The following is a 17,129-nucleotide window of genomic DNA, read 5'->3' as shown; positions in this document are numbered from 1 at the left end:
TGGTGAAGGGCTGCAGATCCTTCACCACCATGTTCAGAAGAGCCTCATCCAATTCCCTCTGTCTGCCTTTTAAAAGAGAAGATAAAACATACTTTCAGACAAATATATTGGAAAAATAGTAGCCTACCGTGAAAGTAGTCTACTGGTTCATTTGGAAACCTTCCTAAACAAAGTTATGTTATGAATATTTATGCTCAGTGTGCAGAGAAAGATAAAGTGCATTATAGAAATACAACAATTACAAAAAAACAAAATGATGTCTTGGCTGTAGATTGGGTACTCATATGTAGACATATAAAATGTATATTCACAAAGTATAATATTATATTGACAACATTTGTTTTTAAAGTGATTGGCAGTTGTGATTGGGATGTTAGGCATGTCTTAGTCCATGGCCTTTCTAAACAATGGCCCAACACTTAGTTATTATATTTCACTTATAATTAGCCTATATTTCAAACAATGCATACCTTGCTTAGATGGCCCAGCAGTGTCAGTAGCAGGCCTTGGTACAGGGGAACACTACCATCCTCTGCACCCTGCAGAATGGCAGGATGAATGCTCCTCAAATGGTGCATCATGGATGATGTATTGTTGCAGTAGGCTGAGCTGCCGATCACAATACACACATCTCACTTTATTTGGGGTTTCCAAATGGAAATGCTCCCACACCACAGATGTACGGCATCTCTTCTGTGGAGCCTCCATTTCTATCTATCTATCTATCTATCTATCTATCTATCTATCTATCTATCTATCTATCTATCTATCTATCTATCTATCTATCTATCTATCTATCTATCTATCTATCTATCTATCTATCTATCTATCTATCTATCTATCTATCTATCTATCTATCTATCTATCTATCTATCTATCTATCTATCTATCTATCTATCTATTTTTTATATGTAGCCTATCTATCTAATAATCTATATGTATCTGTAATATATGTATCTATCTATTAATCTATATATATATATATATATATATATATATATATATATATATATATATATATATATTTCTATCAATGCATCTATTCATGTGTCACTATATGTACTCTGTGTGTCTCTAAGTCAATGTGTAAATGTAAATTAAATCCTAAATATAACTAAACAAATCGCACTATAAATGTCACTATATCACCAAAAATCCACTATCTCAAAACCAAACTCCTCTCACAAAAACCCACGATATGAAAATGCGTTGACAAAACTTTTATACTGTGTGATTGTGTGATTTGTTCCCGAACCGACCAATCAATGAAACCCTGATTCGGCGGAGCACTCCACCTGATGAAACACTTAGACGCTTCATTTAGCCGTTGTCACGTGACGTGGGTGTTTTGAATCACGCTTCGGATCAGTGTTTCGAATCATCTTTGCTTCGGGATCTCGCAAAGCTTCGGAACGTCTGTTTCGCGCCAGCCATCCTTAGCTGTTGACACTGTATGCAACCTAGAGTAAGTTGTAACTGTGTAACTGTGGCCAGCTGATAGAAAGGTGTGCCATGTGTATAAACCTCACTCTCCTGACCAAAAGAGGTTCAATAGCGTCTGATTCTAGAGGCAGTAGCTTTTAGCCTCCATGTCCACGCAACCGCCTCCCATGCCAGAGATGCCCCTTCGAGTCTCGTAAGGAGCGGGTAGAACAGGAGTGTGACAATGATGCCGTGACCAAGATGGGAGTGAGGTTTAGGGGCTGAGTAGTACAATCAAGACATTTGAAATGTCAGCAATCTGTAAACCGGTGAAATGTAGTCTTTGTTGTTTTTTATACTGATAATTATGGTGATCTGGCATGGGGGTATATCTCAGTGGTAGAGCATTTGACTGCAGATCAAGAGGTTCCTGGTTAAAATCCAGGTGCCCCCTGTCAACTAACTTGTAGGTTAGCATAAGGTCCTGTATTTTGGTGTGGTTAAACACTGGTTTAATCAAGCTGTTGATACTGTATGCAACCTAGAGCCAATAAAATGCAGTATTTTTTGCTTTTATTCAGGTATTTAATTTGATTAGTATTCTATTTTTGTATAATCTCTGTCTTGTTGCTGTATTGTTTGTGCACTTACAGTTTCTGTCAGCCAGACAAATTCCTTGTATGTGTAAGCATATGTAACAGTGGCCAGCTGATAGAAAGGTGTGCCATGTGTATAAACCTCACTCTCCTGACCTCAAGAGGTTCAGTAGCGACTGATTCTCGAGGCTGTAGCTTTTAGCCTCCATGTCCACGCAACCGCCTCCCATGCCAGAGATGCCTCTTCGAGTCTCGTAAGGAGCAGGTAGAACAGGAGTGTGACAATGATGCCGTGACCAAGATGGGAGTGAGGTTTAGGGGCTGAGTAGTACAATCAAGACATTTGAAATGTCAGCAATCTGTAAACCAGTGAAATGTAGTTTTGTTGTTTTTTTATACTGGTAATTATGGAGTCCTGTCGTGGGGGTAAAGCACAGTGGTAAAGCATTTGACGGCAGATCAAGAGGTCCCTGGTTCAAATCCAGGATTCCACTGTCCACTAAGTTGTATGGTAGCATAATGTCCTGTATTTTGGTGCGGTTAAAAACTGGTTTGATCAAGCTGTTGATACTGTATGCAACTTAGAGCCAATCAAATGCAGTATTTATTGCTTTTATTCAGGTATTTAATTTGATTAGTATTCTATTTTTGTATAATCTCTGTCTTGTTGCTGTATTGTTTTTGCACTTACAGCTTCTATTAGCAAGACAAATTCCTTGTATGTGTAAGCATATGTAACAGAGGCCAGCTGATAGAAAGGTGTGCCATGTGTATAAACCTCACTCTCCTGACCTCAAGAGGTTCAGTAGCGACTGATTCTCGCGGCTGTAGCTTTTAGCCTCCATGTCCACGCAACCGCCTCCCATGCCAGAGATGCCTCTTCGAGTCTCGTAAGGAGCGGGTAGAACAGGAGTGTGACAATGATGCCGTGACCAAGATGGGAGTGAGGTTTAGGGGTTGAGTAGTACAATCAAGACATTTGAAATGTCAAAAATCTGTAAACCTGTGAAATGTAGTCTTTGTTGTTTTTTATACTGGTAATTATGGAGCCTTGGCCTGGGGGTATAGGTCAGTGGTAGAGCATTTGACTGCAGATCAAGAGGTCTCTGGTTCAAATCCAGGTGCCCCCTGTCAACTAAGTTGTATGGTTGCTTAAAGTCCTGTATTTTGATGTGGTTAAACACAGGTTTGATCAAGCTGTTGATACTGTATGCAACTTAGAGCCAATCAAATGCAGTATATATTGCTTTTATTCAGGTATTTAATTTGATTAGTGTTCTATTTTTGTATAATCTCTGTCTTGTTGCTGTATTGTTTGTGCACTTACATCTTCTGTCAACAAGACAAATTCCTTGTATGTGTAAGCATATGTAACAGTGGCCAGCTGATAGAAAGCTGTGCAATGGGTATAAACCTCACTCTCCTGACCTCAAGAGGTTCAGTAGCGACTGATTCTATAGGCTGTAGCTTTTAGCCTCCATGACCACGCAACCGCCTCCCATGCCAGAGACGCCGCTTTGAGTCTTGTAAGGAGAGGGTAGAACAGGAGCGTGACAATGATGCCGTGACCAAGATGGGAGTGAGGTTTAGGGGGTGAGTAGTACAATCAATACATTTGAAATGTCAACAATCTGTAAACCAGTGAAATGTAGTCTTTGTTGTTTTGTTATACTGGTAATGATGGAGTCCTGGCATGGGGGTATAGCTCAGTGGTAGAGCATTTGACTGCAGATCAAGAGGTCCCTGGTCAAATCCAGGTTCCCGTTCACTAAGTTGTATGATAGCATTAAGTCCTGTATTTTGGTGTGGTTTATTCAAGCTGTTGACACTGTATGCAACCTAGAGTAAGTTGTAACTGTGTAACTGTGGCCAGCTGATAGAAAGGTGTGCCATGTGTATAAACCTCACTCTCCTGACCAAAAGAGGTTCAATAGCGACTGATTCTAGAGGCAGTAGCTTTTAGCCTCCATGTCCACGCAACCGCCTCCCATGCCAGAGATGCCCCTTCGAGTCTCGTAAGGAGCGGGTAGAACAGGAGTGTGACAATGATGCCGTGACCAAGATGGGAGTGAGGTTTAGGGGCTGAGTAGTACAATCAAGACATTTGAAATGTCAGCAATCTGATGTCAGCAATCAGCAAACAGGACACCCAAAAAGGAGGCCGCAAAACACCGCCTCCTCCTGATTCCGAAATACCGGCCCCAGAGAGCAGCGCTGATAACTCTCTGGATGCTAGGATACAAGTTATGATGGATGCGCTCAAGAGCGATATTTTCTCTAAAATGGACACTGTCGCTGTTGGATTGCACTCTGAGATTTCATCTGTTAGAGGGGAACTGAAAGCCTCAATTGAACCACTTCAACGGTTGGTCGACTCTCATGAATCGGCAGTGCGGGACCTCGAGCAGGCCGCGAACGACCATAGCTCCCGTATAAGCGAACTCGAGGCAACTGTTAGTAAGTTAACCGCTCGGGTGAATCATCTGGATGATAAGTGCGAAGACTTGGAAAGTAGATCGCGAAGAAATAATATTCGAGTGGTTGGTGTACCGGAGGGAGTGGAAGGACCGCGTCCTACTGATTTTATTGCAGTCTTGCTACAGGATCTACTGGTACTGGAAGAAAAACCGTTACTTGACCGTGCTCATCGTTCTCTGCGGAACGAACCAGCAGGTGAAACCCGACCTCGGGCTTTTATCGTGCGTGGTGCATTTCTTTCATGTTCAGTAACACGATTCTACGGCGAGCAGGCGAGTCTCCTCCACTCATTTACAAGGACACACGGATCTCGGTGTTCCCAGACTTTACATCTTCTGTTGCCAGGAAGCGTTCTGCCTTTACTGCGGTAAAACGCAGTCTGCGCTCCTTTCCAGGAGTAAAGTATGGGCTTCTATACCCCACCATACTTAAGATCACTATGCCTGATGGTACTTCGCAGCGTTTTGAAGACCCCTCTTCGGCCAGTGACTTTGTTAAAAAGAACTGTAAGTAGAGTGGACTTTTTTGGTGCCAAGATGGGTCTAATGTTAACATGTAGACAATGTTGTGTGATTTGTTTTGAATATTGGCCCTGGTTATCTACAGTTGATTATGGCACTTCGTTCTTTTTTTTTCTGTACCAGTTGTTAATGCTTAAACAGTAAAAGCAACGTCGTTTTGGTTTCACTTAATGAATAGAGCAACTGGTCTGCCTTAATCTGGATTCTGTGGCCTTTATAAACTTTGTAGGTACATTTGTTTAGTTTTTTTTTTTTTTTTAGTCAATTTCTCTCGAGTAGCTCTGTTCATTCTAGTTTGGAGCTATTATGGAGCGTTTCGTGCTTTCAGTTAGTTTGGGGTTTGTGTGCATCTCATTTGGGGAGTTGCTAACAATGGGGTGGGGTGGGGTGGGGTGGGGTGGAGGGATGGGGGGGCTTGTGTTTTACTTTTGTTGTTGTTGTCTTGTGTTTTCTAGGTTTTATTGTTTTGGTTTGATAACTGTTTTAACAATTTATGTTGCTGTGGTGACGGTCTATTTGTCATTGTCCTGGTCAATTTCTTTCTGCTATATCTTCGGTGGATGGCCCAATCAAATGTGAACCTAAATATTGATGGAGGGAACCTCAAGCTGGTGTCCTGGAATTGTAAAGGCCTGAACTCCCCTGTGAAACGTACTAAGGTATTAAATCATCTTAAAAACTTAGGAGCACAGATTGTTTATCTTCAAGAGATGCACTTAAAATCTACTCCTCATTCTCAAATTAAAGGTAGTTGGGTTGGTCAGTCCTATTTCTCATCATTTTACAGTAAGTCCAGGGGCGTCGCCATTTTGTTTCATAGATCGGTACCCTTTGTTTGCTCTAAAGTGCTTTCTGATCCAAATGGTAGATATCTGATAGTTACAGGCAGCTTATACGGCACCCAATTGGTCTAAGTTAATGTCTATGCCCCAAATTGGGATGACGCTGAATTTTTCAAGAAACTTTTTTCTGCCCTTCCAGACATGTCCTCCTACTTACTTATTTTGGGTGGGGACTTTAATTGTTGGTTGAACCCAGATCTTGACCATTCCTCCAATAAAGCTGCAGCACTTACTAAATCGGCTAAAGTTGTTAAAGACTTTATGGAGAGCTTTTTAATTTCAGATCCTTGGCGTTTCTTTAATCCTACAAGCAAAGCATTCTCCTTTTTCTCTTCTGTGCATCACACATTCACTCGGATTGATTATTTCTTATTAGATAATAGATTTCTTCCATGTCTCACTCCCACCTCTTGCTCGTATGAACCAATAGTTATCTCAGACCATGCTCCGGTTGTACTTAACATTAGGTTTAAAGGCTTGGTTCAATCACGCCGCCCTTGGCGTCTTAATACTCGCTTATTGTCAGATGAAAAATTTGTTGATATGATTTTCTGCCAAATTGACTTGTTTTTGAGTATTAATAGGACATGATATTTCTATGTCTGTCTTATGGGAGACACTGAAAGCTTATATTAGAGGTCAAATTATCTCTTACGAGAATTACGATAGAAGGCTGAAGAGGGAGAGATTGGTCATCCTTACAAATCGCATTGCCCAATTAGATGCCGTGTATGCCACTTCTCCAACTCCTGAATTGTACAAAGAACACCTTACAGCTCAGTCAGAGTTTAACACATTGACGCGGACCGTGCTGTTGAGCTGTTACTTAAAACTAGTAGTGCATATTTTGAACAGGGGGACAAAGCTGGTAGAATGTTGGCACATCAATTACGGCAGACTATCTCCTCTCATCAGATTCCGGAAATTGCCACATCTTTAGGCACTACGACAGACCTAGAAAAAATAAATGGTGAATTTAGAGCTTATTACGCTTCATTATATACATCAGAGATAAACGTGGAAAGGTGTGATTTTGGTGGCTTCTTCTCCCATTTAGAAATCCCTCAGGTTAATTTGGATATGGCGGATCAATTAGAAACCCCAATAACTGTTCTAGAAATTTCAGGTGCTCTTAAAGCGATGCAGTCTGGCAAATGTCCAGGGCCAGACGGCTTTCCTGTAGAGTTTTATAAATGCTTTCAAAATAAGCTAGCCCCGGTCCTGATTGATATGTTTAATGAATCTTTTCTGGCTGCTAAACTTCCTCCTACACTTAATCAGGCATCGATTTCTCTAATTTTGAAAAAGGACAAGGACCCTCTTAGGTGCTCTTCATATAGACCAATTAGTTTATTAAACGTTGATTTCAAAATTTTATCTAAACTGCTTGCTTTTCGTTTGGAAACTGTTCTTCCAGATATTATCTCTCCCGATCAAACAGGGTTTGTTAAAAATAGGCACTCCTTTTTTAATTTGAGAAGGCTCTTTAACACTATTTATAATCTTCCGTCAACAATCTTACCTCAAGCAATTATATCGTTAGACGCGGAAAAGGCCTTTGACCGCGTGGAGTGGGCATACTTATTTTATACTTTAGGAAATTCGGCTTTAAGGAAAATTTCATTTCTTGGGTGAAACTTCTATATTCGTCTCCTTTAGCTTCAGTTAGGACAAATAATAATCAGTCGTCTTACTTTCCATTGTATCGTTCAACGCCAAGGTTGCCCTTTAAGTCCTCTTTTATTCAGCTGTGGCAATTGAGCCTCTTTCTATTGCACTTCGTGGTGACCCGCACATTAAAGGCATTGTGAGTTGTGGGCAGGAACAGAAAGTATCTTTATATGCTGACGATCTTCTTTTATTTATTACTGACTTCTCTGTTTCAGTCCCAGCCACACTCGCTGTTCTTTGTTCATTTGGATCCATATCTGGTTACAAGTTAAATTTAGGTAAGAGTGAGCTTCTACCTCTTAATAAGGCAGCACATGAATACCCACTTCACACCCTATCGTTTAAAGTCGCTCAGCACGAGTTAAAATATCTTGGAATTCAGGTTACTGCTAAATTCAAGGATCTTTATCGCGCAAATTTCACTAATCTCCTGTCTCGAGTACAAAGCAGTTTTAATCGTTGGTCAGTGCTAAACTTGTCTCTATCTGGTCGGATTAATAGTATCAAGATGAATGTCCTTCCCAGGATTTTATATTTGTTTCAATGTATACCGATTTTTCTTCCATAAACCTTTTTTCTTAAACTAGACACTGCTATTTCTAATTTTGTTTGGGACGGGAAGCCACCGAAATTATGTAAACAGTATTTGCAGAGTCCGAAGAAGCAGGGAGGAATGGCCTTACCTAACTTTAAGTTTTACTACTGGGCGGCTCATCTTAAAATAATTCAGTTTTGGTTATATCCTGGTTCACGGTTATTATCATCAATTTGGTTGGGAATGGAACAATCTTCTTGTAAGCCTGTTTCACTTGCAGCTTTAGCTCATTCACAGCTCAAATCATCTATCACTAGTTATACCAAAAATATCATTATTAAGACAACGGTGAAGATTTGGAATCAGTTTAGACACTGCTTTGGTTTTCAAAAATATTCTATTTTGGCACCAATAACAGCTAATCACTCCTTTCCTCCATCGTTAATTGATCGTGCATTTGAGGTTTGGTCTTATAAAGGTATTAAAGCATTTAAGGATCTCTATATTGACAACACTTTCGCTTCATTTGAACAGCTGTCCAAAAAATTCTCCCTCTCAAATCAACACTTTTTTAGGTACTTGCAGATCCGTAATTTTGCTTTACATAGGTTTCCTCAGTTTCCTTCTATACCTCTTGACACTCCTCTTGATATTTTCTTTAAACCCGCTCCTGCTTTGAAGGGTATGATTTCATTCATTTACGCTCAGATCTACTCACTAAAATCGGTTTCTTTGTCGTCAATTAAGGCGTTATGGGAGGAAGATCTGGGGATTACATTCACTGAAGATTTGTGGTGGAATGTTCTTGACAATGTACACCACTCTTCAATCTGCGCCAGGCATGGATTGATCCAGTGTAAAATTTTACACCGTACTCATTTGACTAAGACCAGGCTTTCTAAGATGTTTAATAACATTGACCCGACTTGTGACCGCTGTCACCAGGCAGCAGCAACACATATACATATGTTTTGGTCTTGTCCTCTCTTAACAACTTACTGGCAAAATATTTTTGATTCTCTGAGTGAGGTCTTAGGGAAGAGAATAGTTCCTGAAGCTGTTACAGCACTTTTGGGGTAACTCCGGTCATATTGTTGTTGTCTACAGAGCTCAAGAGGTTCATAGCCTTTGTTAGTTTGTTAGCAAGGCGTTTGATACTTTTGAAATGGAAGTCTTCAACACCTCCATCGCACATTCATTGGATTAGGGATGTCCTTTACTTTGCTAAACTGGAAAAAATAAGGCATTTGTTAAGGGGCTCCCAGGCTAAATTTTCAAAGACGTGGGACCCCTTTTTTGAATATGTTGGGAAGTTTACCTTCCCAGACAATCCTGAGTAAACTTAGTGTCCCACTTTTTTTTTGGTTTCGTTTTTTTTTTTTTTTTTTTTCGGCAAATGACTGGGCAGTGATCCTTGGACTGTCACTCACAGCTATTAGGGTTTTTTTTTTTTTTTCGTTGATTCTTGGTGTTTATGTTTTTGTATAATTTTTTTTTTGTATGTGGAGGGAAATGTTGTTTTGGGTTTTTTTTTCTTTCTTTTTCTTTGTTTAAAATTTAATAAAAAGATTGTTAAAAAAAAAAAAAAAAATCCAGGTTCCCCCTGTCCACTAAGTTGTATGGTAGTATAATGTCCTGTATTTTGGTGCAGTTAAAAACTGGTTTGATCAAGCTGTTGATACTGTATGCAACTTAGAGCCAGTGAAATGCAGTATTTATTGCTTTTATTCAGGTATTTAATTTGATTAGTATTCTATTTTTGTATAATCTCTGTCTTGTTGCTGTATTGTTTTTGCACTTACAGCTTCTGTCAGCAAGACAAATTCCTTGTATGTGTAAGCATATGTAACAGTGGCCAGCTGATAGAAAGGTGTGCCATGTGTATAAACCTCACTCTCCTGACCTCAAGAGGTTCAGTACCGACTGATTCTCGCGGCTGTAGCTTTTAGCCTCCATGTCCACGCAACCGCCTCCCATGCCAGAGATGCCGCTTTTAGTCTCGTAAGGAGCGGGTAGAACAGGAGTGTGACAATGATGCCGTGACCAAGATGGGAGTGAGGTTTAGGGGCTGAGTAGTACAATCAAGACATTTGAAATGTCAAAAATCTGTAAACCTGTGAAATGTAGTCTTTGTTGTTTTTTATACTGGTAATTATGGAGTCCTGGCATGGGGGTATAGCTCAGTGGTACAGCATTTGACTGCAGATCAAGAGGTCCCTGGTCCAATCCAGGTGCCTGTCCACTAAGTTGTATGATAGCATAAAGTCCTGTATTTTGATGTGGTTTAATCAAGCTGTTGACACTGTATGCAACCTAGAGCCAATCAAATGCAGTATTTTTTGCTTTTATTAAGGTATTTAATTTGATTAGTATTCTATTTTTGTATAATCTCTGTCTTGTTGCTGTATTGTTTGTGCACTTACAGCTTCTGTCAGCCAGACAAATTCCTTGTATGTGTAAGCATATGTAACAGTGGCCTGCTGATAGAAAGCTGTGCAATGGGTATAAACCTCACTCTCCTGACCTCAAGAGGTTCAGTAGCGACTGATTCTCGAGGCTGTAGCTTTTAGCCTCCATGTCCACGCAACCGCCTCCCATGCCAGAGATGCCTGTTCGAGTCTCGTAAGGAGCGGGTAGAACAGGAGTGTGACAATGATGCCGTGACCAAGATGGGAGTGAGGTTTAGGGGTTGAGTAGTACAATCAAGACATTTGAAATGTCAACAATCTGTAAACCAATGAAATGTAGTCTTTGTTGTTTTGTTATACTGGTAATGATAGAGTTCTGGCATGGGGGTATAGCTCAGTGGTAGAGCATTTGACTGCAGATCAAGAGGTCTCTGGTTCAAATCCAGGTGCCCCCTGTCAACTAAGTTGTATGGCTGCATAAAGTCCTCTGTTTTGGTGTGGTTTAATCAAGCTGTTGACACTGTATGCAACCTAGAGTAAGTTGTAACTGTGTAACTGTGGCCAGCTGATAGAAAGGTGTGCCATGTGTATAAACCTCACTCTCCTGACCAAAAGAGGTTCAATAGCGACTGATTCTAGAGGCAGTAGCTTTTAGCCTCCATGTCCACGCAACCGCCTCCCATGCCAGAGATGCCCCTTCGAGTCTCGTAAGGAGCGGGTAGAACAGGAGTGTGACAATGATGCCGTGACCAAGATGGGAGTGAGGTTTAGGGGCTGAGTAGTACAATCAAGACATTTGAAATGTCAGCAATCTGTAAACCGGTGAAATGTAGTCTTTGTTGTTTTTTTATACTGGTAACTATTGCGTTCTGGCTTGGGGGTATAGCTCAGTGGTAGAGCATTTGACTGCAGATCAAGAGGTCCCTGGTTCAAATCCAGGTGCCCTCTATCCACTAAGTTGTATGGTAGCATAATGTCCTGTATTTTGGTGCGGTTAAAAACTGGTTTGATCAAGCTGTTGATACTGTATGCAACTTAGAGCCAATCAAATGCAGTATTTATTGCTTTTATTCAGGTATTTCATTTGATTAGTATTCTATTTTTGTATAATCTCTGTCTTGTTGCTGTATTGTTTTTTCACTTACAGCTTCTGTCAGCAAGACAAATTCCTTGTATGTGTAAGCATATGTAACAGAGGCCAGCTGATAGAAAGCTGTGCAATGGGTATAAACCTCACTCTCCTGACCTCAAGAGGTTCAGTAGCGACTGATTCTATAGGCTGTAGCTTTTAGCCTCCATGACCGAGCAATCGCCTCCCATGCCAGAGACGCGCTTTGAGTCTTGTAAGGAGCAGGTAGAACAGGAGTGTGACAATGATGCCGTGACCAAGATGGGAGTGAGGTTTAGGGGGTGAGAAGTACAATCAATACATTTGAAATGTCAGCAATCTGTAAACCGGTGAAATGTAGTCTTTGTTGTTTTGTTATACTGGTAACTATTGAGTGCTGGCATGGGGGTATAGCACAGTGGTAAAGCATTTGACGGCAGACCAAGAGGTCCCTGGTTCAAATCCTGGTGCCCCCTGTCCACTAAGTTGTATGGTAGCATAATGTCCTGTATTTTGGTGCGGTTTAATCAAGCTGTTGACACTGTATGCAACCTAGAGTAAGTTGTAAATGTGTAAATGTGGCCAGCTGATAGAAAGGTGTGCCATGTGTATAAACCTCACTCTCCTGACCACAAGAGGTTCAATAGCGACTGATTCTAGAGGCAGTAGCTTTTAGCCTCCATGTCCACGCAACCGCCTCCCATGCCAGAGATGCCTCTTCGAGTCTCGTAAGGAGCGGGTAGAACAGGAGTGTGACAATGATGCCGTGACCAAGATGGGAGTGAGGTTTAGGGGTGAGTAGTACAGTCAAGACATTTGAAGTGTCAGCAATCAGTAAACCAGTGAAATGTAGTCTTTGTTGTTTTTTATACTGATAATTATGGTGATCTGGCATGGGGGTATATCTCAGTGGTAGAGCATTTGACTGCAGATCAAGAGGTTCCTGGTTAAAATCCAGGTGCCCCCTGTCAACTAACTTGTAGGTTAGCATAAGGTCCTGTATTTTGGTGTGGTTAAACACTGGTTTAATCAAGCTGTTGATACTGTATGCAACCTAGAGCCAATAAAATGCAGTATTTTTGCTTTTATTCAGGTATTTAATTTGATTAGTATTCTATTTTTGTATAATCTCTGTCTTGTTGCTGTATTGTTTTTTGCACTTACAGCTTCTGTCAGACAGACAAATTCCTTGTATGTGTAAGCATATGTAACAGTGGCCAGCTGATAGAAATCTGTGCCATGTGTATAAACCTCACTCTTCTGACCTCAAGCGGTTCAGTAGCGACTGATTCTCGAGGCTTTAGCTTTTAGCCTCCATGTCCACGCAACCGCCTCCATGTCCACGCAACCGCCTCCCATGCCAGAGACGCCGCTTCGAGTCTCGTATGGAGCGGGTAGAACAGCAGGGTGACAATGATGACATGACCAAGATGGGAGTGAGGATTAGGGGTGAGTAGTACAATCAAGACATTTGAAATGTCAGCAATCTGTAAACCAGTGAAATGTAGTCTTTGTTGTTTTTTATACTGGTAATTATGGAGTCCTGGCATGGGGGTATAGCTCAGTGGTAGAGCATTTAATTTTAAAAAGTATTTAATTTTATTAGTATTCTATTTTTGTATATTCTCTGTCTTGTTACTGTATTGTTTGTGCACTTACGGCTTCTGTCAGCAAGACAAATTCCTTGTATGTGTAAGCATATGTAACAGTGGCCAGCTGATAGAAAGCTGTGCCATGTGTATAAACCTCACTCTCCTGACCTCAAAAGGTTCAGTAGTGACTGATGCTAGAGGCTTTAGCTTTTAGCCTCCATGTTCACGCAACCAGCCTCCCATGCCAGAGAGGCCGCTTCGAGTCTCAGTATGGATCAGGTAGAACAGAAGCTTGATAATGATGCCGTGACCAAGATGGGAGTGAGGTTTAGGGGTGAGTAGTACAATCAAGACTTCTTTAATGTCTGTAAACCAGTGAAATGTGAAGTCCTCTAATGGGGTATAGCTCAGTGGTAGAGCATTTGACTGCAGATCAAGAGGTCTCTGGTTCAAATCCAGGTGCCCCTGTCAACTAAGTTGTATGGTTGCATAAAGTCCTCTGTTTTGGTGTGGTTTAATCAAGCTGTTGATAGAGATGGGCAGATCGAGGCTTCGTGAAGCAATGAAACAGTCGAAGCAAATGTGCCATTTTTTTTTCGAGGCTTCGAATCAATCCGAAACCCGTCTCCACGGTGACACCTAGTGGTCACTTGCAGGTGTTGATCTGAAACAACCTTTACAAAGAGCTAATAAAAAAATGTGTTGGTTTTTTTTTTTTTATTGTATTTTTGTAATATATGAAGCTTGTAACCTGTAGTCTCTTCACATTGCATAATGTGATTTTGGTCATGAAAAATGAATATTAATAAAAATAAATCAAGCCACAATGTCTCCCTTTCTTATAGATTTTTATTCAAAAATATTAATTTCTCTGCTGTTGAAGGACTCAGCCTACTTCTTTTTTTACAGATAATTTCTCCAGCCTTTGAAAAAATTCTCTCACAAGGGACACTTGTTGCTGGCATACAAAGATATTTTTTAGCTAGGACATACAAATGAGGAAAGATTACTGCTCTCTCTTTCCAGTAAGTTAGAGGATCATGAGTTCTGGGCAAAAACGCATCGCTGAGGTATTTTTTCACTTCCACTGTGGCATCAGCTGTAGGATTGTGTATCATCTGGGTCTCACGGATACGATTGTCAAAATGTTCCCATAAACTGTCTTGTGTTTCAACTGGTGTTGATGATGGGCCTGATGTTGACATTTGTGGTTCTGAATTAAAAGAAAACGGCAATTAGTAACAAATCATAAACTGACAACACATATGAAGTATAAATTTCATGAATCACATTACATAAGATAACATAGACTGAAACTCACCAGGAGTTGTGTTTGAACGCATCAGTGAAGCACACTCCAGTGTGATGTGCTTTTCAGCATCCAGGGCTTTGGCAGGATTTCCAAAAGCCACATTTTTAAACCTTGGGTCCAGCAGTGTAGCCAGTGCCAAGGCTCTAAAAGTCTCGTACCCTCCACATCTGGAGTGCAGACCTTCTTGTAGATGTGAGCCTATGAGCCAACACAAGAGAAAACCATATTAATTAAAATAATGACAACAATATGAGAGTTATGGCCAATTACACGTATGGTCATAGTGTCCTACCTAATTGTACAGTTGATTCCTGCGTTGCATTTCCTTTTTCTGTGCAAGCTTGTGCTGCAACATCCTGTACAATGGTATGAGCTTTGAAGCAGACACTCTCTGTTCCTCTGACATCTCTGTTGTTGCTAGTTTGAATGGTTGAAGAAGTGTCAATGACTGTTGAATAATGTCATACTCAAGACTTGTCAGGGAGCAGTATCACTGTTTAAATTGGCAAGTGCAGCAGCCACTGGCTCACGTTGCTCATACAAGCGTTGTAGCATGTCGAATGTGCTGTTCCATCTCGTTTCAACCTCCTGTATCATTTTCAGACTTGGTCTGCCCATCAAGCTCTGCATCTCCACAAGCTTGTCCTTTGCTTTGCAGCTGGATCTGAACAACCCCACTATCTTTCTGGCTTTCTGGCGAATTTCATTGATGACTGGGGTTTGATCCAGGGCCTTTTTCACTATCAAATTCAAATTATGAGCAAAAACATGGGACATGGCGAAGGTTGAGTAGCTGGGCACTTAGGATCATGTTGGATGCATTGTCAGTCACCATGCAGTGAACTTTGGAGGTTATTCCCCACTCAGCCATTAGCAAGGCCTCCATGAGATGCTGGGCTGTGTGGGTTTGGTAAAACCTCCTTACACCCAGTAAAACAGTTGCCATTGTTGCCTCTGGTGTTATGTAATGGCATGTTACACCAAGATATCCATCCATATTAATGGAAGACCACATGTCAGCCGTAAGGCTAACAAATTCCGCCTTTTGTAGGTCCTCCATTGTCTTCTCCTTGGTTGTGTTGTACCTTTCGCTGACCATTGTTTTAAGCACCTTCTGGGATGGGAGGACATAGCTTGGATCAAGCTTGTTCACAAAGGCCCTGAAACCCTCATCCTCCACGATGGTGAAGGGCTGCAGATCCTTCACCACCATGTTCAGAAGAGCCTCATCCAATTCCCTCTGTCTGCCTTTTAAAAGAGAAGATAAAACATACTTTCAGACAAATATATTGGAAAAATAGTAGCCTACCGTGAAAGTAGTCTACTGGTTCATTTGGAAACCTTCCTAAACAAAGTTATGTTATGAATATTTATGCTCAGTGTGCAGAGAAAGATAAAGTGCATTATAGAAATACAACAATTACAAAAAAACAAAATGATGTCTTGGCTGTAGATTGGGTACTCATATGTAGACATATAAAATGTATATTCACAAAGTATAATATTATATTGACAACATTTGTTTTTAAAGTGATTGGCAGTTGTGATTGGGATGTTAGGCATGTCTTAGTCCATGGCCTTTCTAAACAATGGCCCAACACTTAGTTATTATATTTCACTTATAATTAGCCTATATTTCAAACAATGCATACCTTGCTTAGATGGCCCAGCAGTGTCAGTAGCAGGCCTTGGTACAGGGGAACACTACCATCCTCTGCACCCTGCAGAATGGCAGGATGAATGCTCCTCAAATGGTGCATCATGGATGATGTATTGTTGCAGTAGGCGAGCTGCCGATCACAATACACACATCTCACTTTATTTGGGGTTTCCAAATGGAAATGCTCCCACACCACAGATGTACGGCATCTCTTCTGTGGAGCCTCCATTTCTATCTATCTATCTATCTATCTATCTATCTATCTATCTATCTATCTATCTATCTATCTATCTATCTATCTATCTATCTATCTATCTATCTATCTATCTATCTATCTATCTATCTATCTATCTATCTATCTATCTATCTATCTATCTATCTATCTATCTATCTATCTATCTATTTTATATGTAGCCTATCTATCTAATAATCTATATGTATCTGTAATATATGTATCTATCTATTAATCTATATATATATATATATATATATATATATATATATATATATATATATATTTCTATCAATGCATCTATTCATGTGTCACTATATGTACTCTGTGTGTCTCTAAGTCAATGTGTAAATGTAAATTAAATCCTAAATATAACTAAACAAATCGCACTATAAATGTCACTATATCACCAAAAATCCACTATCTCAAAACCAAACTCCTCTCACAAAACCCACGATATGAAAATGCGTTGACAAAACTTTTATACTGTGTGATTGTGTGATTTGTTCCCGAACCGACCAATCAATGAAACCCTGATTCGGGCGGAGCACTCCACCTGATGAAACACTTAGACGCTTCATTTAGCCGTTGTCACGTGACGTGGGTGTTTTGAATCACGCCGGATCAGTGTTTCGAATCATCTTTGCTTCGGGATCTCGCAAAGCTTCGAACGCCTGTTTCGCGCCAGCCATCCTTAGCTGTTGACACTGTATGCAACCTAGAGTAAGTTGTAACTGTGTAACTGTGGCCAG

The 17,129-nt window shown here is 40.6% G+C and overlaps 1 protein-coding gene and 7 non-coding genes across 8 annotated transcripts; 7 read left to right on the top strand and 1 right to left on the bottom strand.

The window, feature by feature from the left end:
• The first annotated feature begins 1,804 nt into the window (after nt 1-1,804).
• trnac-gca (transfer RNA cysteine (anticodon GCA)) lies at nt 1,805-1,876 on the top strand. Its single transcript has one exon. It is a non-coding gene; the product is annotated as a tRNA-Cys (tRNA).
• Nucleotides 1,877-3,076: 1,200 nt separating this feature from the next.
• trnac-gca (transfer RNA cysteine (anticodon GCA)) lies at nt 3,077-3,148 on the top strand. Its single transcript has one exon. It is a non-coding gene; the product is annotated as a tRNA-Cys (tRNA).
• A 565-nt stretch (nt 3,149-3,713) lies between these two features.
• trnac-gca (transfer RNA cysteine (anticodon GCA)) lies at nt 3,714-3,786 on the top strand. Its single transcript has one exon. It is a non-coding gene; the product is annotated as a tRNA-Cys (tRNA).
• A 7,070-nt stretch (nt 3,787-10,856) lies between these two features.
• Nucleotides 10,857-10,928, top strand: trnac-gca (transfer RNA cysteine (anticodon GCA)). Its single transcript has one exon. It is a non-coding gene; the product is annotated as a tRNA-Cys (tRNA).
• Nucleotides 10,929-11,349: 421 nt separating this feature from the next.
• On the top strand, nt 11,350-11,421 carry trnac-gca (transfer RNA cysteine (anticodon GCA)). Its single transcript has one exon. It is a non-coding gene; the product is annotated as a tRNA-Cys (tRNA).
• Nucleotides 11,422-12,476: 1,055 nt separating this feature from the next.
• trnac-gca (transfer RNA cysteine (anticodon GCA)) lies at nt 12,477-12,548 on the top strand. The gene has a single exon. It is a non-coding gene; the product is annotated as a tRNA-Cys (tRNA).
• Nucleotides 12,549-13,569: 1,021 nt separating this feature from the next.
• trnac-gca (transfer RNA cysteine (anticodon GCA)) lies at nt 13,570-13,641 on the top strand. Its single transcript has one exon. It is a non-coding gene; the product is annotated as a tRNA-Cys (tRNA).
• Nucleotides 13,642-13,982: 341 nt separating this feature from the next.
• On the bottom strand, nt 13,983-14,940 carry LOC127642800 (zinc finger BED domain-containing protein 4-like). Its single transcript, XM_052125285.1, has 3 exons — nt 14,778-14,940; nt 14,495-14,683; nt 13,983-14,386 (listed from the first exon to the last, which is right to left on the bottom strand). Exons 2-3 carry the CDS (start codon nt 14,514-14,516, stop codon nt 14,013-14,015), a joined length of 396 nt encoding a protein of 131 aa, XP_051981245.1. The 5' UTR covers nt 14,517-14,683; nt 14,778-14,940; the 3' UTR covers nt 13,983-14,012.
• Nucleotides 14,941-17,129: the final 2,189 nt, after the last annotated feature.

Source organism: Xyrauchen texanus, unplaced genomic scaffold (genome assembly GCF_025860055.1).
Source record: "Xyrauchen texanus isolate HMW12.3.18 unplaced genomic scaffold, RBS_HiC_50CHRs HiC_scaffold_854, whole genome shotgun sequence".
NCBI classification, from domain to species: domain Eukaryota; kingdom Metazoa; phylum Chordata; class Actinopteri; order Cypriniformes; family Catostomidae; genus Xyrauchen; species Xyrauchen texanus.
The sequence above is the reverse complement of the archived record's forward strand: the minus strand, read 5'-3'. Positions and strand labels throughout refer to the sequence as shown.

What these genes read in the sequence shown, in the direction of transcription:
- LOC127642800 (XM_052125285.1), bottom strand. Translation starts at nt 14,516, where the DNA reads ATGCGTTCAAACACAACTCCTG. An exon ending in GCGTTCAAACACAACTCCTG is followed by an intron (nt 14,387 to 14,494) that starts GTGAGTTTCAGT and finishes CTTTTAATTCAG; the next exon opens with AACCACAAATGTCAACATCA.